Source organism: Eretmochelys imbricata, chromosome 4 (assembly GCF_965152235.1).
Source record: "Eretmochelys imbricata isolate rEreImb1 chromosome 4, rEreImb1.hap1, whole genome shotgun sequence".
Taxonomy (NCBI): domain Eukaryota; kingdom Metazoa; phylum Chordata; order Testudines; family Cheloniidae; genus Eretmochelys; species Eretmochelys imbricata.
Window position 1 is genome coordinate 125,481,947 of NC_135575.1, and position 22,355 is coordinate 125,504,301.

General features: G+C 43.9%; 1 protein-coding gene across 10 annotated transcripts in view; it reads right to left on the bottom strand.

Moving 5' to 3' along the window:
- Window positions 1–22,355, bottom strand: part of ADD1 (adducin 1) — a 128,532-nt gene continuing 106,177 nt past the window's right edge. For 2 of the 10 annotated variants that reach the window (XM_077815902.1, XM_077815901.1), the window contains 4 exons: window positions 14,651–14,807; window positions 11,966–12,352; window positions 10,998–11,093; window positions 1–2,827 (listed from right to left, as the gene is read on the bottom strand). In XM_077815902.1, the coding sequence (XP_077672028.1) occupies window positions 2,466–2,827; window positions 10,998–11,093; window positions 11,966–12,352; window positions 14,651–14,807 (1,002 nt within the window). In that variant the 3' untranslated portion in view covers window positions 1–2,465. Of the gene's footprint in view, window positions 2,828–10,188; window positions 10,290–10,997; window positions 11,094–11,965; window positions 12,353–14,650; window positions 14,808–22,355 lie in introns of those variants that run through there. The other 8 variants (XM_077815906.1, XM_077815905.1, XM_077815910.1 and 5 more) reach the window with 6 other exon arrangements.

The window sequence follows — 22,355 nt, forward strand, 5'->3', positions numbered from 1 at the left end:
TTACTCTTTTAAAGAAGAATTTTATTTGTGAGTAAAACTTAATGATACAACAAAGAAAGAAAAATACATGACTGTTTTCCCCCCACAGTGTGTAACCATACCTTACACAGCTAGATTTCATAGTGTAATACAAAGAATTGAAAGAACAAACTACAAAATTAGAATCAAAATCATTGCATATATGGTCAAAGATAAAAGGGAGGACTCCATTATTAACTGAAACATGTAGCAATTGCTTAGTAATGTAATTATGACCCTGGCAATAAAACACAATTTAGCAAAGTAAGATAAGTACTGTATGCTTCCTAGTATACAGAGGACATAAAAGGTTAGAATACAAGCTCAAAGCCGTTAGCGCCATGCAGTCCTTACTAGACATTATTGTTTAGGTGTCACTCTGAAGCAGTGATTTGCTGTTGCATCTAATTCCACCCTACTCTATGTATTCCAAAACAGAAGTCTCATTTCTGGTGTGTTAATTACTGCCACTAAACCTTTTCCTCCTTACCTGACAGTGCTATTGTCATATCTTGTAAATTTGTTTTCCTTTTACCACTTGAATTTGGTCCAAGTTTTCAATGCATCTGAGGCCTAATATAGGCTTTATTTTTGCATTAAAGCTGAACCTGTTCTACTACTCCAGTGGTCTCCAAAGAGGGGTGCGCCAGAGGATCCCAGGGAGTGCACAGCAGGAGGAGCGCCACTGTACGGCACTCCACCATTTCTTTTCTTCAGCAGCAGCTCTGCACGCCTGTGGCAGGTCTTTCCTCCTTTCTTCGGCGGCATGCCTGCGGTGAGGCTTCCCCTCTCCTTTCTTCAGCAGCACCGTGGGGGTGCGCGATCCAAAAACTTTGGAGACTACTGTACTACTCAATGCTTTCATACTGCACAAATTGCAAGGCATTCACTGTCTGCTATTTTTCTCACTATAAAACAGGTATTTTATATAATCTTATACGATACATCCATTATTGAATTTCATTTTAGTTATAGTCATTGCATGTAAGCCAACTTTTTCCTTTCATGGAGAAATCTTTGAATATTTTCTGCTGTTACAAATAGAAATGTGTCATTTGAACACTGACACTTGGAGCATCTTGGTTTATAACTGGGGTGAAAATTCATTAAGGTTTCTGGAAAGTTCACATGTGCAACAAATGAAGATGTTTTGGCTTTCAAAAAGATAAACTGAAGGTGGATCTCTGCATGTGCTCAGTGACAGAGAATCATGACAGTAACTAAAAGAGGATGGCAAATAAAAAGTGAAAGTGATTTTTCTGACTTTGCTACATGCTAAATGCTTATGGAAATCTGTAGTAAAAGTACCTCTAAGGATTCTGGGAGGGATTTCTGTTCCCGACTTAACTACTGCTGGCAACACAAAGCAAGAAACACAAGCTACAGTAAGTGAAAACAAAAAGAGTTAATATAAAAACATATGTTAAGCGTTCAGTGTAATGTGTTTACATTTTTATAAGGGGAGGGAGTGAAGATGCAAATGTGGCTTATATGCAACAGATTCGTATCTGCACCCAGGGAAGTTTTATCAAAACAATGAAACGTGCGCTGAAGACCCAATCCAAAACTGTCCATGCTCTAGATCACCAATTAAAAGTTTCCCAAAGTCTAACACACAATTGTTTTCAACCTGTATCTAAAGACCAAACTGCTATGCAAGTGATTTCTGATGGTCTCTGATTTTGGTTGGGGTCTGTAACATATATTTCACAATACTGCATTTATTAGAAAAACTGAATGCACAGTATCAGCAGGAAACACCATCACCAGTTCAGTCCTCAGAAACCACAAGGTTAAGTTTAAGTTCCAGCTATATCACAAAACAGAATATGGGTGAAAGACAGCTTTTCTTGTTGTTATTGGGAGGGGTGGGGGTGGCAGGGAGAAGACAGTAGGGGTAAGGTATGGATAGTCTCAAAGCCTTACTATAACGTGATCTGTAAGCACAGATTGCAGAAGCATACAGCTCAGTTCAAGAATGTGCCCCCTCTAAAATGTAAACAAGCATCCTCTCTAAAATGCAATATTTAAAAAAGAATCCACTTGTGACCGATGAGTACAACATTGGAAAAGAGCACGTTCTGGAGTGAGCAGATACTGCATTGTGAACGTGGTCGGTCAAAAATACTTGTGTTCATACATAAAGCAGTGTGGGCTTTAAATTAAAAACAGTGGTTCAATGTCTTCCACATGGAAGCCATTTAATTTTGTTTACAAATTAAGGATCAAATCTATGATTTGCTGCTGAGAGCAGAGGTTTAGCACCTTTCTGCACGTTAATTTCCTGTTATAACCTTAAACAATCAAGCTATAACTTGAGGGGTTGGTTGGTTGATTTGTTGCATTCCTTTACATAAGACAAAACACTCAGTACAATCTGGTACATTCTAGTGGTTAATGAATTTAGATTTTAAAATATGACAGTGTTTCTGCAGCGCATCAGGCCTTCAGGAGTCACTCTTCTTTTTGTTCTTCTTCAGGAAGGAAGGAGTGCGGAACTTCTTTTTCTTTTTGGATGGGGATTTCCCTGGAGATTCGTCACTACCTGGGTCGGCTGCTGTCCCCTCCTCAGTTGTTGGTGTTGTTGCCTCTTCAGCAGGTTGGGACTGGAGCTCTTGATTTTCTGTTGCAGGTGACTCAGTCTGGCTTTTGGTCAGATCTTCGCTGCACCTTTCTTCTTCCTCCTCCTCCTTTCCGAAGGTTGGGAACCCGAGTGCTTCTGAAGGCTCATCAGGGGTGAGGTCTGGAAGGGTTTGCTTGAAAGTTGCAGCATCACTGTCATCTTTGTAAGTCTGCTCCTGGAGTGTCTCTAATGGATGGATTGATATGAAATATTTAGTTAAATAGTGTGCTGGTCTCAAACACATTAAGGTGAAGCTACTGTACAGTAAGTGCTCTGTGTGAAAATCTAGCTCATTTAACTTATGTAATGCTTTTGGAATCTGTCTATTCTACTTTACCTTTGGGCACAGAGATGTAGGTGGAATATTCAAAAGGTTATTTTCAACTTCCTGCCAGACAGCAGATAAAGTTGAATCCAACCATAATGGTCTAAAGTGCCAAGAGAATAAATATCAAGGCTTCATAAATAAAACAGTAATGTAACTACATTTGAAAATGATGCTGAGGATTTTTAGCACAGTGAGCAGGGAATTAAACCTACAATTTTCATTGGCATTAATGAGCTATTGTCACTAGGCTGCCAATTTTTAAAAGTTTTAATTTGTTGGGATGGAGCAAATTACATAAACATCAGACCTATGGCTTGATGTACGAGAATCTCACTAATTCTCATATTGCCAGGCCTTATAATAATCCCAGTATTTCCATGGAGCTTCTCAGAGAAGATTTAACAAGAGACAGCTTCATAGTGAGGTCTGCTATTGTAATGTTTTCATTATCTTGACCAGATTTATTAGTGTGTTATGAGGTCTTATAAATAAAATCAGTATAACCTGTCAAATTAAATTAGCTAAGCACGTTTTGTGATGCAGCCTTTTATATCACATGGGTTCACTTTGCGTGAATTAATCTCTGTGCAAAGCATGAGCCATAGCTTAAATGGGGCTAAAGTGGTACATAGGCCTTGCTATGGCCCTGTCCACATTACTCACTAATCTACAGTGGACCTCAGTCATTGGTGAGATTTAGTGACACTCTCCTTTTAAATATTAAATATTTAAATATACCATATTGAGGTTTGCGAGCTGCGAGAAAATAGAGGCAACAATTTTTAATTTTTAAAAATTCAAAAATTGAAGATCTGTTACAGTTAAGAGAACAATTTGGGTCAGAGGATTAGTTTTATGTTCAAGGCTTTGAGAGGTGATTACAACAATCTACAGAAAGTACGAGTGTCTCTTTAATGAGATTGTGTCCTTTATTCCTGCAGGATTGTACTGAAAATTCCTCACACTGTGTCTTAGAAGACATTGTTCTGTGAATGTGTGATATATATTTGCCTAGAATAGTGTGAACTTCTGTTATGTTAGACCCACAATAACCACTTAATACTCAATATCAAGCCAAATGCTCAGAATGGTAAAGTTAGAAGTTTGAAATTGTGTTATGATGCAGACAGGATTTAAAAGCAGGGTAAATGACAAAGCCATTAGGTATGTTATGAGCTGCCTCATGAGGCGTTAGTCTGATTAACCCTTTATGACCATTTTACAGAAGTTCATTTACAGTCCATCACCAGCATTGCTCTTTTCATCATTACCACCTTTCTAGTCATGATTTTTATTTCTTCAGGGATTAAAGTGGAAGGCATTAATCAGACTAATTTCTTAGTGCATGTACCGCACCTGATTTTCATGTAGTTGGACTTTTATTTATAAAAAAAAAAAAAAGGAAGGACCATCAATAGTTTGGATTATTCCTGAAATAAAAGCATAGGAAGCTACTGGCATTTAAACAGCCTTTGGCACTCTACGAAGCATTACAGCTACATAAAAATAATTTTAACTGTCCAAGACAGTTATCCCATCCAGCCTCTGAAATTGTCACTACATCGTTTAGTAAGATGGAATCACTGTACACTGGAATGAAACATGGATCTCTGAATTTAGCTCAAAGATGGGCAAGTTTTTAATCAGAATAGAGAACTCCTCAAATTCTACATCAGATAAAGGAGAACATCACACAACGTGTAAGAGACTTGTTATTTTGCTCAGTGATTTTAGTACATCCATCGGTGAGGTTTTCCAAATTATATCTTCTACCAAAAACAATTTCAGAGACAACAACATGACAATACTTGGAAATTTAAAGATCTATTCTAGAACTAATAGCACAAACACATACTATGTGCAGTAATACCATGAAACCTTCTGTCTGCAGCTTTGGCCTGAATGGAACTCTGGAGGTAAAGTGGGGTTTTTTATACACACACAGATGCTAGAGAGTTACCACCATGGAAATACACTTTTCAAAATTATATTCTTTAAGTATGGTTGTAGTCAGAAAACTAAGTAAAAAATAGACAGTTACCTTTTCCGTAACTGGTGTTCTTCGAGATATGTTGCTCATGTCCATTCCATATTAGGTGTGTGTGCTCACCATATGCACCAGTGCAGGAAGTTTTTCCCCCAGCAGAATATGTAGGGAACTGGCTCTGGTGCCTCCTGGAGTTGCACCAGCATGACATAGTATAAGGGGCGCCACCAGCTCCCCCACCCTCAGTTCCTTCTGCTGGAAACTCCGACAGCGGGGAAGGAGGGTGGGTCATGGAATGGACATGAGCAACACATCTTGAAGAACACCTGTTATGGAAAAGGTAACTGTCTTTTCTTCTTCTAGTGCTTGCTCATGTCCATTTCATATTAGGTGACTCCAAAGCAGTACCCCTGGAGGTGGATAGCAGTTCATGGACATGTAGGTTGCAGCACAGCTCTGCCAAACCCAGCGTTGTCCCTGGCCTGCTGAGTGATGGCGTAATGAGCGGTAAATGTGTGGACAGAGGATCACGTTGCGGCTCTACAGATGTCCTGGATAGGGATCTGCGCCCAGATGGCTGCCGAAGATGCCTGAGCTCTCATTGAGTGGGCTCTGACAATTGGCAGCGGTGGCCGAACCCCTGCCAGGTTGTAAGAGGTCCTTATGCATGAGGTGATCCAATTGGAAACCCTCTGCAAGGACACCAGCTGACCCTTCATCCTATCTGCTGTAGCAATGAAGAGTTGAGTGGATTTATGGAAAGGCTTGGTACGTTCTAAGGAAAAAGCCAAGGCCCTCCGGATGTCCAGAACATGAAGATGCCTCCCTTTCACTGGTCTTGTGCGGTTTGGGATGGAACACTCGGAGGAAGATGTCCTGATTCATATGGAAGGTGGAGACACCTTTGGCAGGAAGGCCAGGCTGCAATTGAACCTTATCTTTGTAAAAGACCATGTACGGTGGTTCTGAGGTCAAGGCTTTAATTTCTGAGATCTGTCTTGCTGACGTCACCACCACCAGGAACATGACCTTCCGTGATGGATGGGAAAGGAAGCAGGAGCCCAGCGGCTCAAAGAGCTCGCCAGTGGACTTAGAGAGGATTAAGTTAACATCCCACTGCGGGACTAGTCTCTCCAGCCCTCTCAAGAATCTGACCATCATGTTATGGGAGATCATCATCTGTCCTTGGATCAGGTAACCACCCCGCTACACCCCCCCCCTCAAAATCCCCCCGCTTGGGGCAAGGGGGCACTCGTGTCTTCAGGCCCCCAGAGCCACCCCTCCAGGGCCGCCCTTCCAGGGTCACCCGTCTCACCTCCGAAGCCTCCCAGCCACAGGTCATCTCCCGGGTCTGGGCCTCAGCCTATCTGCAGGCCTGCTCCGCGGCCTCTAGCCGGACCTGCAGGTCCGGGTACCCCAGGCCCTCTACCCTTAGGGTCTGGGTTCCCACGGCCACCTTCTCTGCCCCCACCTGGGTCCCAGCCTCCTGTGGGGTCCAGTCCATCTGGGTCTCCTGGTGGACAACTGGCCTGGCGACGGTCTGGGTCCTGACTCCTCACGGGGTTCCCCCCGCCCTGGATGCTGCCACCACTTTTAGCCCATCCAAGCTCGCAGGCATTTCCCTCTGCATTTGCCCACTGCCAAGGGGGCAGTCCTTCTTTAGGTGGCCCCTCTCCCAGCATCCAAAGCAGGCTCCCCGCCTCCTTGCTGCCCGGGGCATCCTATGGTTCCTTTGGGGTCCCATCCCCTTGCCAGGACCAACATGGACCTCTTGTGTTGGGCCTGGACATATCCTCCACACATGGCCCAATCGGCCACAGGCCCAACAACTTAGCCGCCGCCTGGGTTTCTTCACCTGTCAAGCCACACACGGGACCTCTTCTCCCTTCTGGGGCTGCGGATCCTTGCCCCCACTCCGATAGGGACAGTCTTGTTTTAAATGCCCCACCCATCCGCAGGCGTAGCAAGTCCTGCGCCCATCCACAGGCTTCCTGGCATTGGCACTCCGCTTCCCGTCCTGCTGGCGGTTCCTCCAAAACTCCCCGCTACAGGGGGGTAGAAAGGAACTGGAGGGTATAACCCTGTTCCACTGTGCTGAGAACCCAGCGGTTGCAAGTTATAGCGGTCAGAGACTACTGGGAAAGATGGATCCAGGGAATAGTCTGGTAGGTTCCCCTCAGGTGCACCCTCAAAATGACCATTTGGCCCCCTGCTTATTATGGGTCGAGCCCGACAGGGCCAAGAGTGGAGGTGGGTGGCTTGGGCAGCGCTTGTAACCCGTGGCTCGTTTATGGGGCTGATCCCTCCAAGGCTGGCTCCCCTGGCCCTGAGGCTGCTGCAGTTTGAACTGCTTACGTGTTGGGGCTGGGACGTAGAGACCCAGGGTTTTCAGGGTGGTGCAGGAGTCTTTGAGGCCATGCAACTTGTTGTCTGTTTGCTCCGCAAATAGGGCCCCGCTGTCGAAGGGCAGTTCCTGCAATGACTGCTGAGCCTCGATGGACACCCAGAGAGGAGCAACCAGGAGACTCGCCACATGGAGATAGCAGAAGTCATGGTGCGGTCAGCAGCATCTGACGCCGCCTGGAGGGCCAACCTGGTCGCAGTAGTGCCCTCATCGAGGATAGCTTAGAACACCTTCTTGGAAGTCTTGGGGAGCAACCCTTCAAACTTGGCCGTGGCTTGCCACATATCGGCCAAGGAGGGCTTGGTGGTTGGCCACTCTCAGCTAAAGGCTGAAGACGAATAAACTTTATGTCCAAAGAGATCCAGCCTCCTCGAGTCTTTATTTTTGGGGGTGGCCCCAGGTTGTCCTTGCCTCTGCTTGTGGTTAACCGCCTCAACCAGAAGGGCTCTTCCAATTCTTCTGCCTGAAGCCCCAGGTTAGAATCGACCCTCTTCAAAAGATCCTGGTGCACCTTGGCGTCATCCTAAGGAACTGGGTGAGGGGGCCCAGTGATAGCCTCGTCCAGCGACGACAATGCCGGTGCCGCGAGAACCTCCATGTCCATTGGTGGTCCCGCATCTTGCTCCCCTGGGTCCTCCTGGACCTGTGGGGTCTTACCCCCCGAAGTCTCCAGCACCAGAGGGGGACGGGATACTGAGGCCGCTGGCCTCTCCAAGGATCCCAACACCAATCGGGCAGCCTGGGAAGGTTGGGTGAACCCCCAAGGGTTCCATGGATACCATGGTGCTGGCCACTGAGCTTGGGGCCCTGGGACAGGTTTCGGTGCTGATAATGTAGACGGCACCACTGGTACAGGGGCTTGATCCTCGCCTCATGCTACTCGACCGGTACTGGGATGTTGAACAGGACCGGGAGCTATTACAGGCCGGTTGCCGGGAAGATCGTCCTGAGTAGGATGACCTCCTCCTTGGAGACAGGCGATGACGGCGCAGCGATCGGCAGTCTCTGGTGTCCGATTGGTCCTGGGCCTTGGAGATGGTTGGGGCTGGTCCCGGAGTTCTTGCTGGAGGGCGCATGCCTCAGAGGGTCTGCGCCAATCAACCGGTGTGGTACATATCGAGTCCCTCAATTGGTGCCCCCGGTGAGGGGACCGAAGAGGGCTCCACTGATCCTGCCTCTCCAGTCCTGAGGCATGATGGCTGTGGGCGGGTGAACGCTGGCAGGACGTCCCTCTCGATGGGGAACAGTGCTGCTGAGGCGGGGACTCACGCACAGGTCCCAACAAGGGTTTTCCTCGAGATCGGGGTACTGTGGGAGCCAATGTAGGTGGCACCAGGAGTGCCAGGATCTTTTGAGTTGCTCGAAGTGCTTTGGGTGGCAATGGCACCTGAAGCTGGCTAGGGCCTGCACTGCTATCCAGGGTTGCAGACAAAGCATGGGATGGGCTGCACTGCTCAACTTGAGCTGAGGCCCAACTTCCCGAATGGGGTGTTGAGCTGCCCGGCACGAGTCATGGCTTGCCCCCAGACCTCTCCTTTCCCTTATGGGAGGTAGGAGATCTTCCCCTCCCGATCTTTTTCGGATTCATGACCGGAGCTGCAGAGGGAGACCAGTGCCGGCTCGTGGACGGCACTGCTGGAGCACTGTGCACGGAGGCTGTGGTGGTCGGTGCGTAGTCAGACTGCTGCTCCGGTGCTAGAGTGAGTGCCGACTCCATTAGGAGCACTTTCTGACGGAAATCGTGCTCCTTCTTCATCCTAGGTTTAAAGGACTTGCAGATACGGCACTTGTCACTTATGTGCCCTTCGCCTAAGCACCTTAGGCAGCTGGTATGTGGATCACTGACAGGCATATGCTGTTTACAGTGACCGCAGGGCTTAAAGTCTGGGGACCAGGGCATGCCCTGTCCCCCGGCTGAGTCCTGTTTGGGAGGAATGAAAAGTTGAGAACTACTTCTAAGGGTAACCAAGAAACTACTAACTATAATACAGTTTTTCAAAGTTCACAAGAACAGAAAACGAAACAACCCTAGCCAAAGCAGCAGATGTTCCAGCACTGTCACTGGTGGCAAGGAGGAACTGATACTGTACCATGCGGGCACCACTCTAGGGGGCGCCAGAGCCAGACCCCTATGGATACTGCTGAGGGAAAAACTTCCAGCACTGATGCATGTGGTGAGTGCACACACCTAATATGAAAGGGACATGAGCAAGCACTTTAAGAAGAACGGCACCTTCGTTCAATGGCTCTCTCTGTCAGTCATAGCTCTCATCGCATTCAGTCACAGCTGCTTAGGTTAGGGAAATACACACACATACATGAAGTTTACTTTTGTTAGCCCTGTAAAGCCAATAAAGCTTGAAGAGGGAGCTCATTCGTAGCTAGCTCGTGCAACACAATTTCAAACTAAGTTCCAGTCTTAGAATCTTGGTGGTGTCGGAGCCACACAGAACAGAGCTCAATTTTCATGTTCTAGGAGGAATACGAACCACTGGCTTTTGGACAAACATCTTATTACTCATAAACTGAGGCAGCTGGCTACAGAGTTACTGAAACATGGAACCCACAACGACACGTTCACAGTCCCTTTCAACAGTATAGCACACTTTAACATAAAGTTTATGTAACTGACCTAGAATTCCAAGAAAGCAACAATGGAAGGAATTAGTGTCTGTCACTGACTGTAAAAATGTCTTAAAAAAATAAAATAAACAAACCACAAACAGAAAACAAAACTCAGTAAACAACAAAGATGCAAGAGAATGAAGCAAAGCCCAGAGAACTCCAGGAAAGCAGCAGAAACAGGTCAGAGTATGGGATGATACTTACTATGGTAACAGGTACTCTTTAGCATATCCATCTCCTGTTTGTAACGCAGCCACAAGAAGAGAAAAGCACAAGTAGAGAATATATGCATTCATCACAGCCACTGTGTTAAATTAAAAGAATGGTTGGAACCATTCTTATAGAAAACAGAATGAGATGAAATAGTGCATGGAAGACTTCATAACAGACAAGTGATATATCCCAATGAACAAGGTAAAGGAAACACAAAACAGAAATTAGATTACACCAGTTTAACAGATAGACTGTTACTTTTATCCTTTTCCTCCAAAGGGATAACAGATTTTCTCGGCCCTTTTCTCATTTTTCTGATAATTTTACATCATCACGTTAACAAATCAAACTAAGATCTAAACTGGGAGAGAAACATATTCCTAGGGGTGTAATCCAAATACAATAATGTTTAAGAAATGTGCAACCAGTGAGCAGGATTTAACAAACTATCTATTCATGTTCAGTTCAGTGAAGCTCTGCGCCATCATTAGAAAAAACATTTCACTTCAAAACAGCAGCCACATCTTGCTCAGAGTGCTCAAAGGGGTGAGTCAATTCAGAAACTCAAGATGACTAAGCAATTTTGAAATGGTGATAATCTGGCTAATGACAATGCACATTTCTTTATTATTGTGAACATAACCACTATTACATTCAGTTACACAGTTCTACAGATTGTAAAAAAATAAAAACCAAAATAATTCCTCTTTACTTCACTAAATCTTATTTTTTCATGCTTCAGTCAAGACAGGTGCAGCTACAGGAGGAGTCTTCCCCACCCCAGTTCAATGTAACATACCTTCTTCTAGCTTAACTGGTGTGCTGGGAGGAGTACGGGCTGAAGTATGATCAGGAGCACTCTTTTCTTTCTCTTGTCTGGCATCTTCTGAAGGTTCTACAGATGAATCAGTATGGGAATTAAAAACAGCACACAAGATTCTTCTGTAGGGATGCAGGGAAACAGACATCCCGCTACACACATAAAAATCTTTGAATAAATTGTTTTTCTGAATGAAAATTCTGTCTGAATGCCAAATAATTCCAAAAGCAAGCAAAAGTAAGGTGCAGACCAACACTGTTGTGATCTTACCTGTCACAGAAGTTATGTTACCCAACTATTTGAACTCAAAACATTTCTGAGTAAAATGGACTGAAATGATTATACAACAGTTTGCAAACTAGTTTGGGGCCCAGCATTGGAAAACACTGATCTAAAGGGAGGGGAATTTGCTGGGGAAGAGCCAAAGGAAAAAATAACCGTATGGAAGAAGGGCACCAAAACTAAAGTTACACAAAGTTATTTTGCTTGCTTTGAGTTTATTTGCAGAACCTTGGTGTAAACAAAATGTACATTACTCGAAGCAAAGAATGAAAAAGTTGCACAGATAATCACAATGTAACATGCAATAAACTGCAATTATTCCAAACTGATTCTGCAGTGGTTTTTGATTTTTTTTCAAATTAAAAAGGATCCCCCCTACTCCCTTCCAGCTTCAACAATAGTTGCATACTAAAGGAGCAGATGTTAATGTAAAACAAAAAGCCACCTCAATATTTAGAACAGAGATCTCCTCAGTACCAGAGCACTGTTCTACACAGTTCACCCAGACAAGAGAAAAATCCACCAATTAAATTAAATCAGCCCCAAAGGTAATAAGCCAAGCCAACGAAAGATGTCCAGAGATAGCAGAGACTCTGTAAGTGCAGATTAAGCAAGAGATGGCTTCCCCTAGATTGAAAACTCAGCGGTACCATATTCATTAGTACCTGAGGCCTCAGCCAAAAGGTCAGGACTGGAGCTTAATGCTTTGATGACTGCTGTATGAAATTCCTCGTGTGGAGACTTCTGCTCATCTGGCTCCTCCTGATTAAGATTTGTGATGATTTGCTGCATGGTCTGACAAGAAACTTGTGCAGCAGAGAACTCAGAATTATCTAAAGATTTAGATAGCGTTGATCCTTCATGAGTCTGCAAAATCTTCAGATCAGCTTCTTTCACTGCTCCTTGAAAGGTTTTTGACCTGCTTTGCAACTCCAGAGTTTTTTTTCCAGAAGCACTTTGTTCCCTGTAGCTCTGACTTTTAAATAAAACATTTGGCTTCCCAGCTGGTTTCTGTCTCAATACCACAGTCTCTCCATATTTTGATAGCTTATCTATGTAGGATGTAGCAATGTTACAGAAAAAATAAAGGGGTATGCAATTACATAGACACAGTAACGTAATAGCTCAGTCCCACAAAATGCTTTAAAACCTGTACAGAGAAAGTCACACATGAAAAAGGCAGAATTTGTGACTCTTCATACGTCAAGATATCAGAAGGTACAGCAAAAGCAATGCACACTAATAAGGGACGAATCACCATACAGTTTTTAGAGGAAATGTAATTAGTACATCACCCTGTAAATTATTATTTTTATTACAATAGTGCTTAGTACAGGGCTGGAGCACACATGGAGAAAAATTAGTGGGTGCTCAGCATCCGCCAGCAGCCAAGCTCCCAACTCTCCCTCCCAGTGCCTGTCCCGCACTGGTGGCCCCGCTGATCACTCCTCCCCCTCCCTCCCAGTGCCTTCTGCCCGCTGCAAACAGCTGTTTTGCAGTGTCAGCTCTGGAAGGGGGGGTAAGGGCCGGAAGCTTGAGGGAAGGGATAGAGTGGGGACAGGGTCTGGGTGGAGGGAGGAGTTGAGCATCCCCTGGGTAAAAGGGAAGTCAGCGCCTATGCTGCCTAGAAGCTCTAACTGAGACTGGGGTCCCTATGTGCTGTGAAAACACATGCCCTAAAGGATTTATAATCTAAATCAGGGGTGGACAAACTACGGCCCACAGGACCGTCCTGCCCAGCCTCTGAGCTCCTGGCCGGGAGGCGAGCCCCCGGCCCCTCCCCCGCAGCCATGCTGCCGTGCAGGCAGCACAGCTTGCACCTGCCCACCTCCCAGGCTTTCAAATAAGCCTGTCCTGCCGCTCTGAGTGGCATGGTAAGAGTAAAGGGATGGGGGGAGGGCAGGAGGTCCTGGGGGGCAGTCAAGGGACAGCGGATGGTTGCATGGGGTGGGGGGGCGCGGTCAGGAGACAGGGAGCAGGGGGGTTGGATAGGGGGTGGGATCCCGGGGGGGACAGGGAGCAGGGAGGGGTGTTGGATGGAGGTGGGGTCCTGGGGTGGGGCAGTTAGGGACAGGGGTCCTGGAAGGAGGCAGTCAGGGGACAAGAAGTGGGGGAGGGATGGATGGGTTGGGGGTCCCAGGGGGTTTGTCAGGGGGTGTGGGGTCCCGGGGGCGTTGGATAGGGGCAGGGGGTCCCGGGAGGGGTGGTCAGGGGACGAGGAGCAGGGGGGGTTCGATGGGTTGGTGGTTCTGAGGGGGGAAGTCAGGGGGTGGAAAGTGGGAGGGGGCAGGCTGTTTGGGGAGGCACAGCCTTCCCTACCCGGCCCTCCATACCGTTTTGCAACCCCGATGTGGCCCTCGGGCCAAAAAGTTTACCTACCCCGATCTAAACAGACAAGACAGTCAAAGGTTTAGCAGGGAATCAGAGGCACAGAAAGAGGCCATGACTTGCCCAAGGTCATGCAGCAGAGTCTAAGTCAGGAATAGAACCACATCTCCTTAGTCCCAGTCCAGTGCCCTACCCACTGGACCAGACTCTTGCAAAGACTGGTAAAACTGTGCCAGCAATATTCCAGCGTAAACAATACCATCTGCTTAGTGGATGTATCATAGGTGCTACACTGTAAAACTTAATATGACAATCACATAGAAGAGATTCTTCAAATGCTGGGGTGAATTCTCCTTTATTGCAGCGTGATGCTCTCACTACATTTTCTGATAGGTTGGTGGTTCCTGGGGAGAATTCTGAGATGTGCCCTAATCATGTCTCTGCTTACCTTGTGATTCCTTTCCAAAGCACCAACTGATAATTTTTTATCTGCATTTTCCCAGCTCAAAATACTTACCAGATCTACAACTTGCAACAATGAGTAAGCAAATTTCACTGCCTAAAAGCAATGTCAGATTTTTATTCACTGGGCTATCCTACACAGTATTAAAATGAAACAATACTGAACAATCTGTAATATACCAAGTTCAATAAAATATGAAACTTCATGTGACAACAAAAACTGGCCAAATTCTGTGGTTGGCAATTAAGCACAATTCCCTTTTGACTCCAGTGAAGTTTTGTTTGATTAAGAACCAAGACTTTGACCTAATATTGCTTAGCATTTCAATGGCGGTTTTTATCTCCAAATTGCTTTGCAAATATTTTCCTCAATTTACAGTTGTAAAAATTGAAACAAGAGGTTAAGTAACTGGCCCATGGCCACAGAAGGAATCATTGTCAGAGCTAGGATTAAGAACGCACAAGATCCTGGTTCCCAGTCCTATGCTCATATCAGCTTGGTCATAGCCTTGATGTATATGACAGCAATGTATGTGGTTACAGATTAAAACCAAACCAACCTTCAGAACCTTTCTGCTTCCTTTCCACTTCTTTGCGATACTCTTCCAGTTCTCGATCAGTGAGTTTATTGAACGGGTTTGGTCCTGCTGTGCTTACTATAACTCGTGGCTGATATTCCTTCTCAATGATTGCCTTCGATGCAGTCACCAGTTCTCCCTGGCAAAACAAACAATTAAGATGTGTGTGCCACTAAACAATAATTCACAGAATTCTGACAATGGCTGAGGCTACAAGCAGCCAAAACAAAACAGAAGTTTGATTAAAAATTAATCTGGAAAAATTCTTTTATTTTCTTAGGTTAAATAAGCAACAGTCCCAATTTTGGAATCTTTAAAAACTTTAATTTACAGGATATTTTATATTAAAGAAAAAATAGCCCTCATGAGCAAATGGCTATATAGACATCACTGTTTTTACAAGGGCGCATCCACTATCAAGCACCATATCAAATAGCAGCAGCCAACAGGCTTTATTGGAATACATTTGCTCTCAAGAAAGTAGCAAGTTTCCTTATTTCCATAGGGAAAATCGAATATTGTGGCCCGATTCTGTAAGTGCTCTGCGTGCAGAACTGCAGTAGAAATCCCTGGTATTATTACACAGAACACTCCCAGGATCAGGTTCAATATTTATAAACACTCAATGCTCAGGGGGAAAAGCGATTTCCAGCAGTTATATAATATCTAACAGATGTTAAATGGTTTATTATACATATTATATGTACATGAGATTAAGTGTTCATCTGTTTACTATATTAAAATGCTTAATAATACAGCTTAAAAAAAAGACTTTACCATGTCTTTTCAGACAGTGTCTTTCATACAAACTGGATTCAAAATGTTACATGTAGTTAAGTATTATAATTAGCACGGCTAATATTCTGTGTCCAAAGGACAAGAACAGAACTTGCTGATGAACAGGGAAGAGGCTCTCTCTCTCTCCACTAATGGCAGATTTTCTTATCACCTTCTGGGGATTGAAGCTAATGGCTTCATATTGCCTTTGAGATGGAAGATGCTTCCCTGGGTTGTCTGTTATGGATCAGATCTTTCAGGTCATTTGTCTGTTTAAGAGTTTCTCTGTTAATTGGTCTGACGTACAGCATTAGTTTAAAAGTTACTCTGATGCCCGATCTGAACCACTTATCAGCACAGATATCTACAAATTATTCTCTGATCCTCAAGATGATTTTAGTTAAGGGTTTGTGATGTATTAACTGCCTTTGCCGTAAGTGCTTCCGTATGATTAGGGATCTGTGTCTGTCATGGAGATTGTGGAAGTCACGGATTCTGTGACTTTCCATGACCTTTGCAGGGGCCAGTGTGGCTGACCCCAGGGCCGCTCAATCAGCTGGCTCTGGGGCCAGCTGCTCAGGTGGCTCCTGGGACAGCCACACCAGCCGCTGCTGGAGTGGCCCTGGGGACAGCCACACCAGCCGCTGCTCTGGCAGTCCCAGCAGCAGTCTCCAGGTGGATGGCCGGAGGAGCCCCAGGCCGCGGTCCCTGGCCAGCCGGAGCAGCCGTGGTCCGCAGCCCCTAGCAGCTGGTGCTGCTTGCCGTAGATGCCACCCTCCCCAGCAGTGGCCCCCTTAACCCTTCCCAAGATTTAATCACAGGTATTTTTAGTAAAAGTCATGGACAGGTCACAGGCAATAAACAAAAATTCACGGCTTGTGACCTGTCCATGACTTATACTACCTGTGAATAAATCGAGAAGCCTTACGTATGATCAGAGATTCCTCACAAGAGTACACATGTGATCCAGAAAGCATTGAAGTGGTACATTACAGCTGCATTCCATGTGAAAAGGTCATCAGATTCTGCAAGATATTAAGTATAGTGTATGAGTGGCTGTAAATGTTGGATTGTTTCTCTAACTTTTTTTCATGTTGAATTGTTATTTGTATTAATAATCAAAAGCCTAAATATAAGTCAAGTGTAGAGAATGGAAATGATTAGTAGAACCAGAGAGAGAAATTAAGAGCTACAGGCAAAAAGGGTTTTTCCCGCAAATTTAAAAAAAACTGGCATAGATGAGACGGAAATATTGTTCTGGACAGAAGGAGCTGATGAGGAGAAGACTTCAGCCAGACTGCATTAAGGGACAGAAAGGAAGCTCTCAGTAGAGGATGAGCCACCGGAGACAGAGAAGCACAGTTATACAGGTGTCAAACAACGTCAGAAAAGTTCCAGACACCTGCATAGTGGACACAGAGTAGCTAAACGTCTCAGTCTTCATCCAGCTCAAGCAGCCAACATTAGCAGCAAGGTGGTGCCCAGGCTACATACAGGAAAGTTGTCTCTGTTTTCCTGAACTAAAACTAAACTCAACTTGTTTCAAAATGTTATCCCATTTGAATTAATGTAAGTTTGCCACAAAAATACAGCTTCATCTCCAAAGAGTAGCAACAGGAAGGAAGATTATATCTGGCACTTAAAGTGAAAAGCCCTCAAAACCATTTGAACAGGCTCTTTCCCTTGTGTAAGTGTAGATTCGTAGTGATTGAAATCAAAGATATTAATGACAGTACCCTCCTCAGGAACTTAATACAAACTGAAAAAATCTGGTGTTTAGAGATGAATTCATATCAAGTGTCCTCTTTCCTAGTCATCCAGTTATCCAATGCTCAGTAGAATCTGATTTTCCTAACTCAATTTAGTAGTTAAACTGTATGGTGGCCCAATGTAATGTCTCATACTTTGTATGCACTCACCTCTGAAAAGCCTGGAGAAGCATACATAGCCCTCTCATTCTGGCCCAAATGAAATACTTACTATGAAAAAAAATACCCACTGAAATCCTTCACAAACTGCCTTAGCAGATTTTGGCAAGCAAGTCCTCCTGTAGACAATTAAGTCTAAAAAACACCCTGGAAATATTTTAATAGAAATATATTCTTGGCCCTTCCCCCTCCAAATGGAGAAAGTAGCAAAGTCCCTTAAAAAGGAAAGACTAGCATCACAAAATTCAATTTGTATCTTTACATTAGAGAAAAAATGTCCACATGAAAAATAAAACCAAGTGAAATTAATGTTGTCATTGCTGATCAGGGACTATATTAATTTTCTAGCACAGTATGTAGAAAAGTTGCTTCTGAGTTTTAATTGACAATCTGAGTACTTTTCCCTTAAAATTTCAAAAACACGCAGATTTTAAAGCTTTCTAATTATTTCTTTGTAATCTAACACTAGAGATATTTGCATGAAAACAGGATATTAGTTTTTAAAAACTAATGAGCTCTGGTTGCTTGGTCCCCCATCTGAATCCATAAACTTCTATTTACAAGCATCACAACTGATTTCTTTGGAAGTGACTTTGATAGAGGATTATAACCTTTGGTGGGGAACAAACAACAGGAGACGAACTTTCAAAGAAGCTAAGAAGCTGTCTTATTGTCACCAGTAAAATAAGAATAACCCTTTTCCCAGTTGCAGAATAAATACATAGCATAATTATATCTAAAAAGGATGTTTTTAAAGTTTTCCACAAGATGTTAGCTGCTTTATCATCAGATGGCCTCAAATTTGATGTAGTTTGACAACTAAAGGCTACAAAAGAACACCACAAAAAGCAATTTAATAGCATTTCATATGAGCCATGAAATCATTTTTTTAAAACAGAGATTTGTGAGCTCCCAAGTCTTAGAACTTCACTAAAAAAGATGGGCAGGGGCAAAAACAATCAAAGCCCAAAACTACTTTGGAGTCTTCTTACAAAAAGGTTACAAACTAAACATGTAGTGAATAACTGAAGCATTAGCTATACACTGTATAGGCTTGCAAAGTAGGAAATCATGCCAGGCAAAGCTTGTGGTTTTTTATAGGATTACAAAATTAGCAGACAAAGGGAATGCAATAGATGTAATGCACATTGATTTCACTGAAGACTATGATTATGTGTCTCTAACCCTTACTTGTAATTCACAATGATTTGATATGAACACTGTCACATGAATTGAAAGTTGACTAAAATATTGTAAGCAAATGGTAGCAAAAAACAGCAAGACATTCAGTTTGGAGCGGGATGAGTAATGGATCAGTATTTTGTTTTGTCTTATTTTGGAGGACATCTTTATTGATTACCGGGAAAAGAGGGTAAAACAAGCACATCAAGTTCATGATTCATATCATCTAGCAAGTAAAACAGTGAGGCCAGGGAAATAACACAAAGGGACTTGGAAATTTGGGCAGGAAATGGAGAGAGATGTGTCATCTTAAAAAAACGCAAGTTAATATTTCTGTGGGAAAATAATCTGATATTCAGTCTGAAGGGAAACACCTTGACTTCAATGGAGCTACAATAATTTACATCCACTGAAGATCTGTCCCCTGGAGAGAAGTAATACTGAAAGAGACCGCAGGCTATAGCGGAAAACAAAAGAAATATGATATGAGGTTTTGGGCTGCATAAGCAAAGGCATTATGTCACAGATTAGAAAAGTGATAGTCATGCTCTGCTGAAACCACACCTGGAATACTGCAACCAATCTGGACAATACCAGAGAGATGTAAAACTGGAGACAATTCAGAGAGGAGCAATGTAAGTAATTAGGGGGTTGAAAGGATTGACTTCCTGTGTAAGGAAAGAGAAAAGTAAAAGGGTTGGATAAATAATTTAGGGGACTGGGAATGTGAATCATCTAAAGGATTTAAAATCACAGAAAAGAGAAGAATTGCTTATTGTAGCAGAAGGGGATACATAACTAGCAGTGATGGGGTAAAGTTAAGGAACGGAAATTTTATTAGGCTGATCAAGAAATATTCCAACGGATTAGGCCGTAGAACAGTCTCCCAGTGGAAGGAGAGGAAACCTCATGATAGACATTAACATTATAGACTTCACTAAAAATAAACAACATGGACTCGTGGGGAGGAGAGCAGCAGGATTCATGAAGGACTTGATGAGCTTTTACATCTTCAAACTTCCATGATCTGATATCATGGACCTCACGAAATGCTTATTTCTTGAGGCAGATATAGACTGGGTGCATTGCAGAGGGAGCTCTTGCTACTTGGAGGTTTGTGTGTGATTTCACTCCCTGTTTACCTGACAGGAAAGATGTTCTTGGTAAGAGTCAATAGGAAGGGACTGAAGATCCCCATGTAAGAGGCCTGATGCTCTGTCCCATCAAGAACTAAAGCTCTTCATTGGAGTTGGAAGAGAAATTAAAAACAGAAATTTCACAAAGGCTTAAATCTCCACCAGAGTCTCCTGCGGCCTTAAAAACCTGGATGATCCCAGCATGAAATGCACCACAATTAAAGAACGGCCACTGGAAGTAGGACAGTACTGCTGACTCGATCAGGAGTTATTTTGCTTTCCTTCTCCAAAAAAGAACAGTGTAAAGTGTGTCCATTTAGACACATGTGATTTAATTACTATGGGTATTATGAAACAAAAAATGTAAGTTTTTGGTAAATAATTAGACTAGGTGGAGACCTGCATTATCAGGACCAAAAATATGGTTGCAATGCAAAGGCAGGAATTTATAAAAATCTTCATGAGGTCTCCAAAACATGCAAGTATGAAACTATCTTGAATTCAGAGTAGGAAGCAGACTTTCCTAACTGATAATAGTAGCCATATTAGAAACCGCAAATGAGTTGAAATTACTGAAGATATGCTACTAATGCTTCATTCTGGACACACTTTAATAAACAGCACATTCAAGAGGAAGGGTCCACCACCCTATTTCTTCACTACGTTTTTGATGTTTCAGAAGGAAGTCAGGGTTCTTTCACTAAACCACGTATGTGATCCCCAATTAAAAAAAAAATCTTACTTTTGTTTTCTATAACATAGTTTTAAAAAAAGAGTAGATGGCACAAAATATTTTTGAGATTATGCATCAACTCGGAATCCAGTAATTTATTGTGTCTTCATCTAGACTGAGAGAGGACCTTAAGGAAGAGATCTCTCGATATGATGATATAGAAGAAACTGATTGTCTTCACTTCAAAGGAGGTGCTGTTGTCATCATGAATAGGTCGGAATATGAACAAGAGGCTGCTCGGCAGCTCTCCAACACCACTTTCTACAAGCCATTACCCTCTGATCCCACTGAGAGTTACCAAAAGAAACTACAGCATTTGCTCAAGAAACTCCCTGAAAAAGCACAAGATCAAATCCGCACAGACACACCCCTGGAACCCCAACCTGGGATATTCTATCTACTACTCAAGAGCCATAAACCTGGAAATCCTGGGCGCCCCATCATCTCAGGCATTGGCACCCTGACAGCAGGATTGTCTGGCTATGTAGACTCCCTCCTCAGGCCCTACACTACCAGCACTCCCAGCTACCTTCGAGACACCACTGACTTCCTGAGGAAACTACAATCCATCGGTGATCTTCCTGATAACACCATCCTGGCCGCTATGGATGCAGAAGCCCTCTACACCAACATTCCACACAAAGATGGACTACAAGCCGTCAAAAACACTATCCCCGATAATGTCACGGCTAACGTGGTGGCTGAACTTTGTGACTTTGTCCTTACCCATAACTATTTTACACTTGGGGACAATGTATACCTTCAAATCAGCGGCACTGCTATGGGTACCCGCATGGCCCCACAGTATGCCAACATTTTTATGGCTGACTTAGAACAACGCTTCCTCAGCTCTCGTCCCCTAACGCCCCTACTCTACTTGCGCTATATTGATGACATCTTCATCATCTGGACCCATGGAAAAGAAGCCCTTGAGGAATTCCACCATTTTCATCCCACCATCAACCTCAGCCTGGTCCAGTCCACACAAGAGATCCACTTCCTGGACACTACAGTGCAAATAAACGATGGTCACATAAACACCACCCTATACCGGAAACCTACTGACCGCTATTCCTACCTACATGCCTCCAGCTTTCACCCTGACCACACCTCACGATCCATTGTCTACAGCCAAGCTCTGCGATACAACCGCATTTGCTCCAACCCCTCAGACCGAGACCAACACCTACAAGATCTCTATCAAGCATTCTTAGAACTACAGTACCCACCTGCGGAAGTGAAGAAACAGATTGATAGAGCCAGAAGAGTTCCCAGAAGTCACCTATTACAGGACAGGCCTAACAAAGAAAATAACAGAACGCCACTAGCCGTCACCTTCAGCCCCCAACTAAAACCCCTCCAACGCATTATTAAGGATTTACAACCTATCCTGAAGGTTGACCCAACACTCTCACAAATCTTGGGAGACAGGCCAGTCCATGCCTACAGACAGCCCCCCAACCTGAAGCAAATACTCACCAGCAATCACATACCACACAACAGAACCACTAACCCAGGAACCTATCCTTGCAACAAAGCCCGTTGCCAACTGTGCCCACATATCTATTCAGGGGACACCATCACAGGGCCTAATAACATCAGCCACACTATCAGAGGCTCGTTCACCTGCACATCCACCAATGTGATATATGCCATCATGTGCCAGCAATGCCCCTCTGCCATGTACATTGGTCAAACTGGACAGTCTCTACGTAAAAGAACAAATCAGATGTCAAGAATTATAACATTCATAAACCAGTCGGAGAACACTTCAATCTCTCTGGTCACGCGATTACAGACATGAAAGTTGCTATATTACAACAAAAACACTTCAAATCCAGACTCCAGCGAGAAACTGTTGAATTGGAATTCATTTGCAAATTGGATACAATTAACTTAGGCTTGAATAGAGATTGGGAGTGGCTAAGTCA